General features: G+C 41.7%; 1 protein-coding gene across 1 annotated transcript; it reads right to left on the reverse strand.

Moving 5' to 3' along the window:
* Positions 1–3,440: 3,440 nt before the first annotated feature.
* Positions 3,441–16,877, reverse strand: GPN1 (GPN-loop GTPase 1). Its single transcript, XM_085218122.1, has 14 exons — positions 16,743–16,877; positions 16,575–16,668; positions 14,681–14,720; positions 12,712–12,778; positions 11,938–11,975; positions 11,311–11,389; positions 11,124–11,218; positions 10,382–10,427; positions 8,782–8,928; positions 7,537–7,619; positions 6,370–6,409; positions 5,664–5,754; positions 5,073–5,183; positions 3,441–4,557 (listed from the first exon to the last, which is right to left on the reverse strand). Exons 1-14 carry the CDS (start codon positions 16,836–16,838, stop codon positions 4,466–4,468), a joined length of 1,119 nt encoding a protein of 372 aa, XP_085074248.1. The 5' UTR covers positions 16,839–16,877; the 3' UTR covers positions 3,441–4,465.
* Positions 16,878–16,897: the final 20 nt, after the last annotated feature.

The following is a 16,897-nucleotide window of genomic DNA, read 5'->3' on the forward strand; positions in this document are numbered from 1 at the left end:
TTCAGCATATTATTTACCCAAAAGACCAATTAAGACAAAACGTGTGGAAGAAACAGAAAAGGAGCAGGATATACTGTAAGAAGTAGTAATGTTACTGTTAGCATTTACTATCCTGTAAGCCCTTGGTCATATCTGAGCCAAAAACAACTTACAGAACTAAAAGCTACCAAGATCTTATGAAGACAGGTAAAATAACATGGAATCTTTGCTGACTTTAGCATAATAAGGGAATATAGAATAACAGAATAATTTGAGTTGGAAGGGGCCTTCAAAGGCCATCTAGTCCAACTCCCTGCAGTGACCGCATTGCTCAGAGCCCTGACCATCCTGACTTAAGTGTTGCCAGGGACAGGGCACCACCACCTCTCTGAGCAACTTGTGCCAGTGCTTCATTACCCTCACTGTCACAACTTTTTCTTTATATCCAACCTAAATCTCCACTCTTTTAGTTTGAAACCACTTCCCCTTGTCCCATCACAACAGACCCTGCTGAAGATTCTGTCCCCTTCCCTCTTGCAGCCCCCTTTAGGTACTGAAAGGCTACTCTCATGTTTCCCCAGAGCCTTCTCTTCTCCAGGCAACACAGCCTCAGCTCTCAACCTGTGCTCACAGGGAATGTGTTCCATCCCTATATATCCCTAATATCTCCATCAGTATTCAAATGTTTATTTGAATGCTATTATTTTGTAGGGGTGCAGAGCTGGTCTGCACTTGTTCAGAGCAGGAAAGATTCCCTTGGCCAATCATACTGAAATTATTTTGAGATTTATAGATAAGCAATATAACCATAGAGAAAGTGGATTTCCAGGCAGGCCAGAATGTGTTGCAAAGGCAACATTGACTCATGCAGACTGAATTTTGGCAAATAAAGTCTTACCAACAGCTGAACAGACAGAAAATTTAACTTGCAAAACCTACCTACAGCACAGGCATTGAGAAACAAAGAAGTACATACAAATTTCAGCTTTTAAGTACTGGCAATAACTAATTAATAGCATTAAGCAAAGTTATTTCTTACAACTTGTAATCCTTAATCTCTAATTAGTAAATAATACTTTGGAAGCCAGAGTTGCAAGTTCTTTTCAAATGCCTTTGTTTCTCTACTCTCATGTGTTATATAGCAAGCCAAGAAGCCAATCCAATCCAACAGGTTGCCATCCTTAGTTATGTTTGGCATTAACTGATTCTTTTTTTTTTTCCCCAAAGCCTTCAGTTTTAGGTGCTAGAAAGATATTATTAGGTTTGTATTGTTAAGATAAAAGAGAGCCAATGGTGTGAGGGCACAAGGGCTGGCTAATTAACACGCTGGCCAATTAACGCACTGCCCAGCTGCTCCCAGGCCCCTCACAGGAGCTGCAACCCATCCAAGGCCCATCTCCAGAAGCCTAGAGGTGCAGAGGGGCACGAAGGCAATGGATAACCTAAATCACAGTTGGTGATTGCGGTCTGTACCACCAGCTGCAAGGGGACAGTGGTTTCATGGGCTCCAATGTTCGGGTACAGCAATGAGTGAGACTGGAATCCAGGGAACAGATTACTCTTAAGAAGTCACAGAGTGCCTCTTACCAGAATTCTGTGACACCCAGTAGAATTCTAAGATGTTATTCAAAGATGAATGATATAAGAATCAGCTTCTGAAATAATAAATCTCCGATCTTTTACGTTTTTTTTGAGTTGCTGTGAAAAGGAAAGATTCAGAGAGATCTGCAAAGATGCAGGCACACAGAGAGTAAATAAAATACTGCTGCAAAGAAAGACAAAACAGTGTAAGAGTAAATTAAATGCATGGTTAATAACATAATTAATACAATCAGGCATTAATCGACAAGTCAAATATCGCTCTGGTTTTAAACCCGTTTATGTAAGTGCACTAAAGCTGTTGCCAATGCCTGTGGCTCTGGGTGTTAGATACAACGCTGAGAGTTTGAGGTGCTGCTGCCACCCTCTGTCTGTCTCATATTCTGCAGAATTTTCCCCACATAGACAACAGAAGCAAGCAGGAATTGTTCTCTCAGATGCTGCAAATAACACCTGTGTCGTGAATTCCAGCTGTTGGAGGTAAAGAAGTTGTTGCATTCAGAGGGTTGGGTCTGCTCTCCAGTCTTCAGCCAAAATGGAGTTGGCTTTTAGCTTCTGGGTTTTTCTGCATTTAAAACTTGTTTTTGAAGAGTGGTGAAGTCAAAGCAAGTCACTTTGTAACTTTGATGGACGTGAAAGTTTAACAGAGTTCAGATCAGAGCTGAAGTCCAGGGAGCACAAAAAGAAACCATATTATCCCTCATTGCTGCTTCACTTGAATTTTTGTACAAGATTTGTTTTGATTTCAAGCTGCTTCTTGCTTTGGTAAGGGTAACCTATAGCAAGTTGCTGCTCTGCTTCATTGATTTCCATAGAGGGCTTCTTAAAATTCATTTTCCTCAATAAAGCTGTAGTAGTGAGACTCCAGAGTTACTAAACCAGGGACTGTTGTTGAATATCCCATGATTCTAATATTTCTGTCCAATAATTCTCACCTATCCATTACTTTAACCGCCAGTTCTAAATTGTACAAGGCAAAATCCTTTCTGTTCTGAGTCAGCAATGTCAGGAAACGAGCTTTCAGTGCCTAATAAAATAAATCTATTGGCACTTGCGCTGGAGTCCTTCCAAAGCTATATGATACTGCTTTGCTGCACTTGAATTTGTTTTTCTCTTTTGCACCAGGATCATCTGGATTAAATACAACTACTTTGACTAATATCATGGCACCAGGTGAGTGTATTAAGTGCAGTGACAACTGCAAACAGCAGTTTCTCCCTGCTAGAAAGTGTACCATGGTTCATGTTTCTACCACACTGAAGCCCTGGATCCCTACAAGCAACCAGCTCAGCTCTGCCTAAAAAGCACTCTTTGGATCACCTTTATTAAAGAAATTAAAATCAGATGAGAGAGAGAAGCATTCTGGGCTTCCTACAGGGCCACTGAAAAGGACTGGTGCTATAAAAACAATGTCAGGGGAATAACAAGCTCCTAGGAAAACTCATATTTGTTCAGCATCACAAAACATCAGCACTGCAACAATACATAAGTGACAAGTTTCATCCACATCATTCCAGGTTGCTCTACGTCAGCACACTGCGTTGTATTCAGCTACAGGGGATGCATTCAGTGCACCTGCACATTCCCCACTGGCATCTCTTTTAGCAGCTTGGCTAAAGTGGCCCACAGATAGGTCACAGAATCACAGAGTGGCCAGGGTTGGAAGGGATCTCAAGAATGATGAAGCTCCAACCCCCTGCCACATGCAGGGCCACCAACCTCCACATTTCAGAGCAGCCCAGGCTGCCCAGGGCCCCACCCAACTTGGCCTTGAACACTTCCAGGATGGACGGGGCATCCACAGCCTCTCTGGGCAAGAAGGTCAAGAAGGATTGAAACAGAAAGAACAAAGTACTCAGACATTTTAAGCTTAAAATATATATTTTTTAAATATGCAACTGTTTTAGCTGAAATAATTTTGTTATAATTGTTTTATATACTTAGAGGATTAAGGAGGAAAGGAAATTTCGGTATAGGAATCACAAAATAATTCTTTATCCTCATTTAAGTAAAACTGTTTCGATTCACAAGAGGAAAACCTGAAGCCCACACAATAGCGAACTCGCGCTTTGCAGCAAACGCGCCACTTCCGCGTTTCGGCGCGCATGCCTAGTAGTGCCTGGAGGACCTTTCACCATCGAGACTGGCGGCATAGAGTGTCTGCAGCAGTAAGCCACTTCCGCGTTCCAAAGCGCATGCGTGTTGCCGTATGGAAGAGTAGAGATTGGCGGACGCGGTGGCTCAGAGTGGCTTCAGCACGGGGACGCTACTTCCGCACGCATGCATGTCAGGACCGATGACATCAAGTCCTGGAGGACTGGCGGGGCAGAGCGGTCACGTTCAAATCCACCGCTGGATCTGATCAGTGCTGATCGGTATCTGAATGGCGGGGGTCAGGAGGATGGGGCTCTCATCGGTGGTGCCCAGCAACAGGACAAAGGGCAATGAGCACAAACGTGAAAACAGAAGTTCCATATGAACATCAGAAAAAAAAAACTTTACTGTGAGGGTGGCAGAGCTCCAGAACAGGCTGCCCAGAGAGGTGGTGGTCTCCTTCTCTGGAGATGTTCAAACCCACCTGGACACTTTCCTGTGCAACCTGCTCTAGGGAACCTGCTTCAGCAGGGCTTGGACTGAGGGATCTCTGGGAGTCCCCTCCAACTCCCAAGGTTCTGTGATTCTGTAGCAGATGGCCAAATGTGCAGTCAGTTGGATAGAAAACCCTCTACTCATATGACCAACAGTTACTGCAGAAAGATACAATAGATTAGAGGAAGCTGTTCAGAGACTTCAGACTTCATGCATGTTTCCATGCAGCTTTCTTTATGCTGTTCCTTTAACGTTAATTCCATTTCAAGGAATTTCAAGCCATTTATTTCTGGGTGTCTCATTCATTCTCATTGCTTCTTCTCTGGTATCTCATCCGTGTTTCTTGCATAAAGTTTTTGAAGGCTGGTTCTTCGTGACTCTCCTCAGTAACTGGGAGGAAAAAAAAAATCCACAGTTTAACACCATTTCAGCATTTATTCTATTTGTGTTCCTGAAGAAAGCTAGAATCATGCTAGTCTGAGCAACACCACAGGTCCATTTCATTACAAGGGAAAAGAAAGAAGTGATCCTAAATATTAATTGAAGAAGGAAAGAATGAAGATAAAATCTGCAAACTCTGTAACAGAACATGACACAGTGTAAGAACTTAAAAGGCACAACAAGTTGCCTAGTGCATGCATCTTATTTTATGCATTATTTTATTTTAAATGCTTACTTGAGTATAAAATTTGCAGTTGAACTTTCACGAAGATTAGAGTGAGGTATCACTGGACTGAGCACTATAGTGGGCTTCTGCTACAGATTCAAACACCTTTATTTAGGTGACTGAATGTTTGCTTTTCTCTTAGGCTCTCGTTACGGTCAATACAGTTAATGAAATACAGAAGATACTTCATGCCTAGATGAGCAGCTTTTAGATCAAATCACACCTCTCATTCCCTTACCTTCATGGTCGATGTCATCAGTATCACTCTCCCTCTCTTCTTCGTCCTCATCAAGATTTCCTCGTGTTAGGATCAGCTCAGAGGGACCCATTGCAGAAGCATCATCAGACCCTTGGAAAGAGAAGAAATGTTTATAGGCAAAACATCACACTAAGTAAGTTAGCTCATGCCCTGACCACTTCTATGTGCATACTATAAATACCTGCTCTAAAGGGAATCCATAAGCACGAACCTTCTGTCCCAAAGATTCAGGACAGACTGCATCATCACCAAACTGAACCTCATATAAGGCAACAGCTCAACAAACGGGAGAATTTTCTCATATTCTAATTTGACTGTTTCATCTTTTCTCAAATATTTCATTACTCTGAGTACATCCACTGCTTTACCTACACACCAGGGTTTCTTCTTTGCGTGTTTGTGACTGACACATAGTAGAGCTAAGTCTGACCCACCCACAGGAACTGAAGGCCCACTCCACTACGATGAACGCTTTCATGTTTTTGCAGAGGAAAGCTCTATGTGATTTGTCAAGGCAGGCTTTTCAGAGAGCTCCTGCAGTAAATTTCATCTTCATTCCTGAGAAAATACCTGCAATTGTGTTGCCCTGCATACACACAGGGCCCATGTCCTTCCGAAGGCGCTCCAGCTGATCTCTCTTTTGTTTACTTTGAGCGTTCTCCTGTGGGTATAAAGTTACAAGTGGCTTCTAAAAACATTTAAAATACATCTCCCACAATACTCTGTCCCAGGGACAAAAAAAAAAAACAAAAACAAAAACCAAAAAACAGAAGTCAACAAAGCAGGTCTTACATTGCAGCTGAAGTTACACAAAACTTCTGGTTAAGCATGGAAAGCAACCTCCAGCATGATGAACTTCAGGAACATTTTCAGCAGCGTAAGGAAATCAAACTTAATGAAGCTATGCCTGCAAGAACTGTCCTTGCACAGCCAGAACTCCATGTGTGCAGAGCTACTCATCTCGGCATTCCAATTCGGTCTTCATTATGAATTACCTCAGTCAAAACTGTGCATCTGACCAGTGCAGAAATATGCCCCAGTAAACTTGAATTATTTAGCACTAATATAGTGAGAAATATCTCTTCTACAAAACATCCCTATTTTTGTAAAGACGTGCTTCACCAAATCTAGGGGAAATAGTCAGACTGTGAGCTTCAGACTTTTTCACGCTTAATATTAAATGAAATGTTACAGCCTCACAACACAGAGTCAATTCTACACATAGAAGTGACTGCAAGATACAGCACTCCAGGCTGCAGCAGTTAGAAGTACTTACCAATGTTTTCCTCAGGCGCTCATATTCTGGACGATATTCCCTGCAAAGGTAAATATACACAGTCCATTCATTCTCAGCTAAAGCATCATTTGAAAGAAAGGATCACTTTGAAGGCTTGTTTCTATCCCAAACTAAGGCTACTTCTAACCTGAAACTAAAGGGTGTAAAATAAGTGAATATACTCCGTTAAAATGCCAAACTTTTCTCATGCAGTCTGGTTACATTAAAAAATAAAAATTGGGGAAAAAAAAGAACAACCCAGCTCTATAGAACTAGTCATTACACTGCCATAACCAGCAAATCACTCACTCTGACTAAAGTAAAACAGGGAAAAATCAGATGTTAGAAAGAAATTATTTATTCAGAGAGCAGTGAGACTCTGGCATAAGTTGTTCAAAGAAACTGTTGATGCCCCATCCTTGAAGGCATTCAAGACCAGACTGGACGGGGCCCTGGGCAGCCTGGTCTACCACGTGCCAACTTCATCTAGTGGGTGGCAACCCTGTCCAAGGCGATGGGGTTGGAAATGGATGACCTTTAAGATCCCTTCCAACCTAAGCCATTCTACTATTCTATGAAGTTCACAAAAAGCTCTCTGTGTATCCATCTAATCTGCGTGGCTGGCTGTGTACATACATGACATCCAGACTCCCTGTTAGTTTGATTTGGGGAGCATGAAACCGTAGTAGCCTTTCTGAGACTGTCTGATCCAGCATGATGCATTCTCCTCTAAAAATAGTATTTGGTCTGTCTTAGCTATTTCCATGTAATCCAAATTCCTAGATTTGCTTTCTAATGTTACAGAGCAGTCTAGCAGTATTTCATGAGGAAGAATCCAGTAAATCCATCAAGTTCTCAAAGAATTCTTGAATTTCAGCTCGCTCACCTACTCTGTCTACCTCTTTATGAGGACAATACAAAGCTTGATCGTTGTACAGAACCAGGTCAAAAAACTGACTTCAGAATTTGCTAGCACAATTGGCTTTTATTCAGCACTACATAGTTTCTTTTGATTGTTTCTTCTTATACTCTTAGATTTCAGTTTATTAGAAACCTTATTACCTTGGCTTGGAAAATGAACACCTCTTCAAATCAAAGGAGTAGTTTAGTGAATCAGTAATTTCAGCAAGTATTCGGAGGGTCAGGAATCAAATCTTATCAACTTACCTCTCATATTCTTCTACAGCTTTAGAGAGCTGAACAAAAAAATCATCCAGTCCTGTACCTAACACAGCAGAGACACCAACCACCTGTAAAAGAAAACCGTATATTAGAACTAAAAGGTAACTGAAGTGAGTTTTTAGGTAACTGACAGAGACAGCTGGAAAGGCTAAGCAATGTCTTTGAAAAAATACATGTGGGGATCCAGTGATACCCATTTCCTCCCCCATTCTCTACTTTTAAATAACCCAGGGAATTGAGTGTTCCTTTCTCTTCCATAAAATTGATCACAGAAGAAAAATAATACTGGTTTATAAAGGAAAACTTGGTTCTGCAGCACACTCTTGTACTTCAGAACTCAATATCCCACAAAAAAATATAGTTAAAATATTACAGTGCCTAAATATAATGAACAAGATCGGGCAATTGTGATAGTTTCACACTGATGAAGCTCTGTCACACCACTCTCTTCCATCTCAAAGGAACTGAGGAAAAGAATAACCATAAAAAAAGGCTCAAAGGCTGAAAATGATAAGGAGATTATAGCCACAGGCAGAACAGACTCAGCATGGGGATATTAATGTAATTTATTACCAACTACTAACAGATGATAGCAGTGAGAAACTGGCCTTCTTGGCCACGATGACACTCTGCTGGCTCACGGACAACATGTTATCCACTAGGACACTCCTCTCCAGCAGCTCAGCTCCTAACCTGTACTGATGCATGTGGCTATTCCACCCCAGGTGTAGGACTCTACGCTTGCCATCGTTGAACCTCATCAGGTTCCTCTCTGCCCAGCTCTCAGCCTATCCACATCTCACTGAATGGCAGCACGGCCTTCTTGTGTGTCAGCCTCTCCTTCCAGCTGTGTATCATCAGCAAACTTGCTGAGGGTGAACTCTATCCCTGCATCCAGGTCACTGATGAAGATGTTGACCAAGGTAACACTGCTACTTGCAGACCACCAGCTGGACCCTGAGAATGAATTGCTCCACATGTTGAGAACCTTCTGAAAGGCAGCAGAGCACTCCACACAGTTTGACAGCAACTGCAAACTTGCTGAGGAGGCACCCTATCACTTCATCCAAGTCACTGATGGATAAATTAAAGATTACTGGACCCAGGGGAACACCACTAGACACTAGCCACCAACTAGACTTCTTGAGCTTTCTCTTCTCCAGGCTTTTGTGAAAGGCATTCACAATTAAAGATAAAATTAAAAAAAAAAAAAAAAGAGAGAAAACTTACCTTCAATGAACTGTAAAACTCATCCAGCACTAAACTCATAGAACGAGTCAGGTTACTGACATAGGAAGTCTCTTGATTCAGAGCATCCTGAAAAGTCTCAAAGTCCTGCATCCATTCTACTGCAAAACTGTGATCAATTATATCTGTCTGGAAGGAGAAGACAGAGTTTTCAAGAGTAATAAATGGTTAATTCTTTGTCCACATCCTAAGGCTAATTTGAAGAAATGCATGTTAAACTTACTTACATAATGCTGATGTTTTCAAAACATTCAGCCCTGGTCTGCAGTTTTCCAAGTTCTGTTTTTTTTTTTAATCTAATCAACTACTTGAATACAAGAAGAGAAGACAACACCTATCTCAGTTTTAAGGAGTGTTTAAGAAAACAATTGAAAGTCTTGCTATAAAAAAATGGTGTGGCTTACTGAAAGGCATCCAAAACTTGTCTTATAAAACAGCTTAATTTGTAAATGTTGCATTTTATGAGTGAGGTGTGACAAGAACAGATTGAATCCTTTTTTACAGGCTTGGGGGTTGTGGGACACTTTTATGTTAGGCAACATGCTATAGCACCTTTCAGCTGCGCTCTGACCTAAAGAACTTACAAACTAAACGCAAGATCATGGACACAAAACAGATAAGATGGTTTCATAAGTTTACATGGATTGATAATTGAACAGTCTATTGAGGAGTTTTATAAACGTATCAAAGTACATGGAGATACTCAACTATTTCAACACAAGTGCCTAGAACTGATATATTTCTTTTCCCAGCACCAGTAGGAAGGAGGAAAACAGAAAAAGGAAGTATTTCTTTGTATTATTCAAAATACTTGTGACAGAAAATCCACCAAGGATCCAAAACACTGACAATTTAGAAATGCTGTGATTGAGTTCTAAAAGTAAAACTGAATCAACTCTGAAAGTTGGTATTTTTTGTCCTCTGCAAATCTAATATTTCTTAAATCTATGTCACAGAATGATTTGGGTTGGAAGGAACCTTAAAGATCATCTAGTCCCAACCTCCCTGCTGTGGAGTGGGGGAGATGAACCTTCCAATTACACTGAGGTGCCCAAAGCCCCATCCAACCTTGTCTTAAACACTGCCAAGTAGAGAGCATCAACTCCTTTGGGAAAATCTACCTCTGTGACATACATTTCTAGTTATCACTGAATTTGTATAACATATTTTACAAAATTCACTCAAGAAAAGGATTTAGAACAAGAAAGTCTCAAGAAAGTCTCTAACAGATCCTGCAAAACATTTTTCAAATTGGTAGCATGACATCTAATTTAAATGTTTGGGTGTAATTGCCTGTCCCTGTTTTTTCTCACTATTTACTTTGCCTGGTTAAAGGTCTTTTCTAGATTCAGTTTTCAGCCTGCAGCTCCTTCCCAGCCTTTCTTTTTCAGAAAAAGCCTGGTCTGCTGGTTGATGACCCTGCACATAGCAGGAGGGTTGAAACTCAAAGATCATTGTGGTCCTTTTCAACCCAGGCCATTCTGTGATTCTACGATTCTGTAATAAGATGAAGATGCTACAACAAAACAAGCTAAAGAGAAAAATACTCTACTGGAGCTTAGAAACCATAGCTTTCACTTACCTTGTTCATGACAACGATAAAAGGCAGCTTTGTCTTATACAGTATACTGAAATTTTAACAAAAAAAAAAAGAGAACTGTTAAAAAATAATTTAACACTCATTAGAACAGATAAAAATATTAAGCACAAAGCAGGCAAGACTTATGCAAAACATTCCAAGATGACTTCCTGATCTCTTCTGATCTCTTCTGAATCCCTGGAGGCATTCAAGGCCAGGCTGGATGTGGCTCTGGGCAGCCTGGTCTGCTGGTTGGCGACCCTGCACATAGCAGGGGGTTGGAACTGGATGAGCATTGTGCTCCTTTTCAACCCAGGCCATTCTATGATTCTAGAAATCCAATATGCTAAGCCCCTTCTTGTCAGACATTTAAGTTAGAACCATCTTTTCTCAGAGACAAGAAGAAAACTGAACTACAGGCAACATCTGGAAGAAATGCATTGAAAGAAGTCAACATTGGGATTCACATACTTAATAATTTGTCTGCTCCATTATTTATTTTAACAACAGAAATCCCTTATTGAAGTCAGAAGGCAGACTGAATATAGCCACAACAATATTCTAACTTTACTGTAAGCCCTGGTCCTTTCTATCAGCCACATTCCCAAAAAATGAGTTGGATATATTCTCAACTGAAAAGCTCCCTGGATGAAGTCTAAACAAATAGTCACTCTCCCACCCCAACAGATAATATAAAGGGAACAAAGCACTCAAAAAGATAGTTTGCATACTCAGCTTTTCTTACCTGCAGGCATACAGCATGTTGGACATAAAGGTGATAGGGTTGGTACTGCGAGAGGTGTCCATCACATAAACAACAACTGAAGGAAAAGAGGAAGCCTGGAAAAACGTGGCAAAAAGCATCTTGATTAGAAGAAAGCAGGCCCATTTTTCACACAGCCTCAATGTCAAGTCACATAGAATACACCTACCAGTGCCTCAGTTATGATGGTTCCTGATGCTGACCACGTGAACACCTCAATCTGTCCTGGTGTGTCAATGATAACATACCTGTCAAGAAGTCACCACCACCAAAAAAAAAAAAAAAAGAGAAAATCAGTCAGGCACACAGTCCTGTTGTGACCAGATTACACACGCAGGGAACAGCAAATCACATTATTACTGTGTTACAGATCAGAAAAGCTTCTCCCAAACAGTGATGAGGTGAGGATAGCCGAAAAATTCTTGTGTGACTTTTATGAGAAGCACTCACTCTCTTAAGATTCTGTTAGAGCCAAAGGCATGAATTTCACACATACTATCACAAACTCTCCAGAACCAAAGCTAAGTGTTGCCTGTTTGAGAAGAAAAGTGAGGAAAAAAGTGGAAGTCTGATGAAGGATGAGAAAAGCCAATCTAGAATCAGTAGATGTTTCTTTATAATACTTTTTTTTTTTTTTAAAGTCCAGTAACCTGTTCCAGTTCTACGCTTTTTTTCCAGATAAAATTTACCCCAAGGTGGAAGAACAACTAAGAAACACACAGAGATCCTTTTTATGGATGTCACGTATTTTCCCACATAGATTCCAGAATAGCAAAGCTTGGTAGAATATACTCACTTGGATGCATTTTGTCGTTTTTCAATAAACTTCATCACCTGATGGAAAAAGCAGCAGTACATTTTGTATTTTAGGCTCTGAACAGGAAACTTGAATGATCATTTTGTAATGCAAGCCTCAACTTCAGCTTGCACAGCTACTATAGCTATAAAAATAGACAGTGATACAATAAAAGCTAAAAGTCTCTAAATCTGAAGATGGAAATGGACAGCAAATACTCAGATACTGTGAAACCTTGCAAAAACAGCCCTGATTTTACCTGTGCTCTAGTACCTGCTGAAACAAATGATACAATGAATGCAGCTGTTCTCTACCTATTTCCTAAGAGATTTGGCACTTCTTTAACTCAATAAGGTTGCCACTGCAGTGCTGATTAAGCACTAACATTTAAGAGAGCATAAAATTATCAAACAAGCTCAGGGAAACTTAATCAATCTCCAAAAGTGACTTCCCTACCTCAAAGTCAGAGCAATCACATGCAAGTTTTTACAGCGAATACGGAAACAGAACAGTTATGTGATTTAAAGTTCTGTACATGAGGCCTCAAAATTTTACATTACAAAGAATTGTAGGAAAAGAATAAGGATATATTTCACTGAATTAAAAGAGCTGCTGCAGTTTGACTGCTTTGCAAAATAGGGAGAATGCACTAATTCTAAAAAAGTCTAAAAAAGAAGGTTAAATAGCACTTTCTGAAACCCTATACACAAAAAACACGCAGAGCCTCCAGGCATAGTATTAATAGCATGGTATCACATAGGAGCAACCTCATACCTGATCAAATCTCGTAGCAAAAAGATTGAGAGAGGTCACTATTCCACCATTCGGGCCCAGCCCGTATCTACATGCTTCATTCAGGAAAGCAGATGATCATGCAGACCTCAGAGAGCTTATTTTTAACATTCTGATAGTTGCTGGCCTTTTGCAACGCACACTGGATACCTTACAGAAAAAGACAAAGCTCCACATACACAATTAATTCTTCTAAGTGCTGCAGTAGATAAATAGCAAGGCCCTTTTCTTACACCAACAAGTGTGACTGTCAAAGTGAAGAGGGTTTACCCCGAGGTTTCCCCTTGCCACTATCCAAGCATTACTGTTCCAGACAGAAAAAAATGTATGCACACACGTTCTTTGTCTTTCCAAAAAAGATCCACTCCTCAGTCAGTAACTCAGTACTTAACAGTGTCCTGAATGCATTTCATTTTTAAGAATATGTGCTTCAAAATATAATTAAAAGATTTCCTGCACAAATCAATCGCAGCAGAATTCAAATGGAATGAATGGGAATGAACCCTGTAGACATACTGGGAGCATCCTGAGGATGAAGACTTGAAAATTCCTTTCTGTGCATATGGATCTGTCTATTAATTATGTTCACAGACAAAAATACTCTTTTATTACATCATATATTTTCTTTTCTGCATAGGAGCCAGGTGTGATTTGCCTGTACATGCAGTACTCCAGGGTCACTGCTCTAGATCTCCAAGCATGCTGACAGACACTCTCTTTAAGCACCGTTTAATCACAGAATCATAGGATCACTCAGGTTGGAAAAGACCTTAAAGATCATCGAGTCCAACCACAACCCAACCATCCTACCCTAACTCCAACAACCCTCTGCTAAATCATGGCCCTGAGCACCACATCCAAACGGATTTTAAACACATCCAGGGATGGTGACTCAACCACCTCCCTGGGCAGCCCATTGCAGTGCTTACCAACCCTTTCTGTAAAGAAGTTAACGAGATGTTGAACTCCACTGACAGTTAACAAACACAGCAAAGCAAATAACATGTCCACATATCAAATTCAAACTTCTGCTAAGATGTTTTGCTAGTAACTCCTAAGCAAACAGCCAAAATCGTAATCCTAACATCCATCGCTTCTATTTTTTCTTAACACATTACATTAAGAGAGTCACACTAGTACACCAAATCCAAGCACTGTATACTACATCCATCTGCAAAACCTACAACTTAAGAGACAAAAGACCTCCACAGCTCTCTGGGATTGCTGTCACTTTAGTATAATATTACTGAATCACAATCCCCAAGCTATTGTGCAGCTTAAGACACAACTGCAATGTCTTATAGACCCAGACAAAAGGGCTTTTATTATGATCAAACTATGCAAAAATAGTTTTTCTTCACTTCCTACAGGCAAATTCTAATTTGCATGATTTTAATAACAAAATTAGATTTGTAAATACACAGGGAAAAAGCTGCTGGCCTCCTCTATTACAAATAGAAACCGGGTGAACAAAAAACACAAAAGAGATGTGGACAGAGTTCCTGTGAGGGTGGTGAGACACTGAACAGGTTGCCCAGCGAGGCTGTGGATGCCCCCTCTCTGAAAACATTCCAGACCAGGCTGGATGGGGCTGTGAGCAACCTGGGCTAGAGGGAGGTGTCCCTGCCTACAGCAGGGGGCTGGAACTACATGACCTTAAAGGTCTCTTCCAATTCAAACTGTTCTATGATTCACACTATTTGTAAAAACATACTACTAAGCAGAAACACCTGCAGCACATGAGAAAAGAATGACCCAAGGAGCATAAAAATCTTGCTCACACACATTTCTAATCTCAGATGCGAGAAATACACACTCAAAAACCTTTGGTCTTCATGCAACAATCTGCATTATTGCAATCCCAATCCCCCTTCATCCTCCCATCTAAAAGTGACAGCTTTTTCAAAACCTGAGATTTCAAAGATCATTGCAAGGCCAAAAGAAAAGATACTGCTTCATGACTTCTTTGTACTTCACAGTGTCCCGGATATCTAGAATGGGAGCAAGCATAAATTGTTTCAGTACATTTATTTTAAAACAGTCTTCTTTGTTAATTTGTTTATCATCAAAACCCTTTCCTTTCCTATCAAGTCTCCTTTTGCCTCAGTAACAAATCCAGTATCAGCAGGAAAAATCTCATACATAAAAAACCAAAACAGGCTCTCAGCAGATACATGAAACCAGCGTGACTCATGTGAAGCTTCACCAGATTATTGAGCCATAACTGCTTAAGCTGAATTTTATTCTTATTTCATCAACATCAGTTAATAAAGCACACATCTTTCAAATACTTATCACATTATGAGAGACCCAGAACTGGGAGGCATTCTCTAACTCTTCAGCTGACATCAGTAAGAAACACTCTGGTATCCAAAATACCTTTTTTATTTGCTAAGAGATGGGCTAACTTAGAAAGTTTAAGAGACAGAATCCTCAACAAAGCTAAGTCCTGGCAAGTCTTGAGGAACAGCAGATCTTTGGGAATGGCTGGTCATAAAGCCTGTTTGCTTTTAAGGTATTTTATCTAAAAATTAATGTCTTTTACATTGCTTTAAGAAGTTATTTGTTAGCATACAGCCATTGCATGGCTCTGAGGATAGGAAACCCAATCAAATCTGCTAAAATGCTCATTGTCAATGATGGGGAGAAGAAAAAAAGAAAGCCACAAGCATTAAATCACACTCCAACTCCATTATTGGGACAGTTCTCATTAATATCTTCAGAAATTACTTGGATTTAGGACTAAGAGGTGCTTTCAGTTTGTTTCCTGATGATACTAAACTGTGAGGAGCTGCTGGTTCTGTCAAAAGCAGAGACGCCTTGCAGAGATCTAGGCAAATCACAGAGCTGAGCAATCACCAGTTGCCTGAAATTTAATAAGAGCAGGTGCCAGATTCTGCAACCAGGAAGGGGTACCCCGGCTACAGATACAGCCTGGGGGTAAGATGCTGAGGAGCAACCCTGCTGAAAGCAATTTGGGGAATGTGGCCTACAACAAGCTGAGCATGAGCCAAAAGTGTGCTCAGGCAGCCCAGAAAGCCAACCATACCCCAGGGTGCATCAGGCACTATCATCCAGGCAAGGGAAGAGACTGTCTTGCACTGCTCTACCTGGTGTGGATTCACCTCAAGCACCGTATGCAGGTTTGGGTACCACAATATAAGAATATAAATGTAAGGCAGAGTTTCCAGAGGAAGGCTATGAAATGGTCAAGGGTCTATAGAGAAAGATACGTGAAATGCTGTTGAGTTCCCTCAGTGTGTTCAGCCCAGAGCAGAGGAAGCTGAGAGGAGGCCTCATGGTGGCCTACAGGTCCTCACAGGGGGCAGAGGGGCAGCACTGAGCTCTGCTCTCTGGTGACAGTGACAGGACCTGAGGGAACGGCACAGAGCTGCATGAGGAAGGGTCAGGCAGGATATCAGGTTCTACACCAGGGGGTGGTTGAGTGTGGAACAGGCTCCCCAAGGCAGTGGGCACGGCCCTTAGCTGCCAGAGCTCAAGGAGCATTTGGACACTGCTCTCAGACACATGCTTTGATTTTTCAGGTTGTTGGACTTGATGGTCCTCGTGGGTTCCTTCCAACTGAATACAATCCAGCACCCACAACAACTTAAAGTCCTCCTCACGTTAGGCCTTGACATTTTTTGAAGAGAAAACAAACAGCCTAACCGAGTGCGTGCTGTGAAATACCTCCTCCTCTTCGCAGAGTACAAGCAAAGCAGCACATAAGAACAGCTTTACCTCGTTCACAGCAGAAGGGACCCGCTCCGTTCCGGCAGACCCTACAAACGCGATCCCCCCCACCCCGCCTCATTCCTCCTCCGTCGCGCTGCCGCCCCTCTCACCGATGTTGGCGGGGAAGGGCAGCTCGTGTACGGCGGGGTCCAGGTTGATCACGTAAGGCGGGCAGCGCTGGCCGTGCAGGTGGGCCGCGAGGCACTGCGGGGACACGAAATGGCGTCAGGCCCCCCCCGGCGCGGTAGAACGCGGCAGCGCCCGCCACAACCCCTCACCTGCACGAAGGTGGTTTTCCCGGAGCCGGCCATACCCAGCACCAACACGCACACCGGCGCCGCCGCCGCCGCCGCCGACTCTCCTGCGGCCGCCATCTTTCCCGGCACCACCTTTGCGTTTCCGGGGCGCGATCCGCAGCTTCCGGCGATCGGCC

The sequence above is a fragment of the Meleagris gallopavo genome, chromosome 2, assembly GCF_905368555.1.
Source record: "Meleagris gallopavo chromosome 2, MGAL_WU_HG_1.1, whole genome shotgun sequence".
NCBI classification, from domain to species: Eukaryota; Metazoa; Chordata; class Aves; order Galliformes; family Phasianidae; genus Meleagris; species Meleagris gallopavo.

What these genes read in the sequence shown, in the direction of transcription:
- GPN1 (XM_085218122.1), bottom strand. Translation starts at nt 16,838, where the DNA reads ATGGCGGCCGCAGGAGAGTCGGCGGCGGCGGCGGCGGCGCCGGTGTGC. An exon ending in AAACGACAAAATGCATCCAA is followed by an intron (nt 11,390 to 11,937) that starts GTGAGTATATTC and finishes ACTTCTTGACAG; the next exon opens with GTATGTTATCATTGACACAC. An exon ending in TTATCGTTGTCATGAACAAG is followed by an intron (nt 8,929 to 10,381) that starts GTAAGTGAAAGC and finishes TTCTCCTTCCAG; the next exon opens with ACAGATATAATTGATCACAG.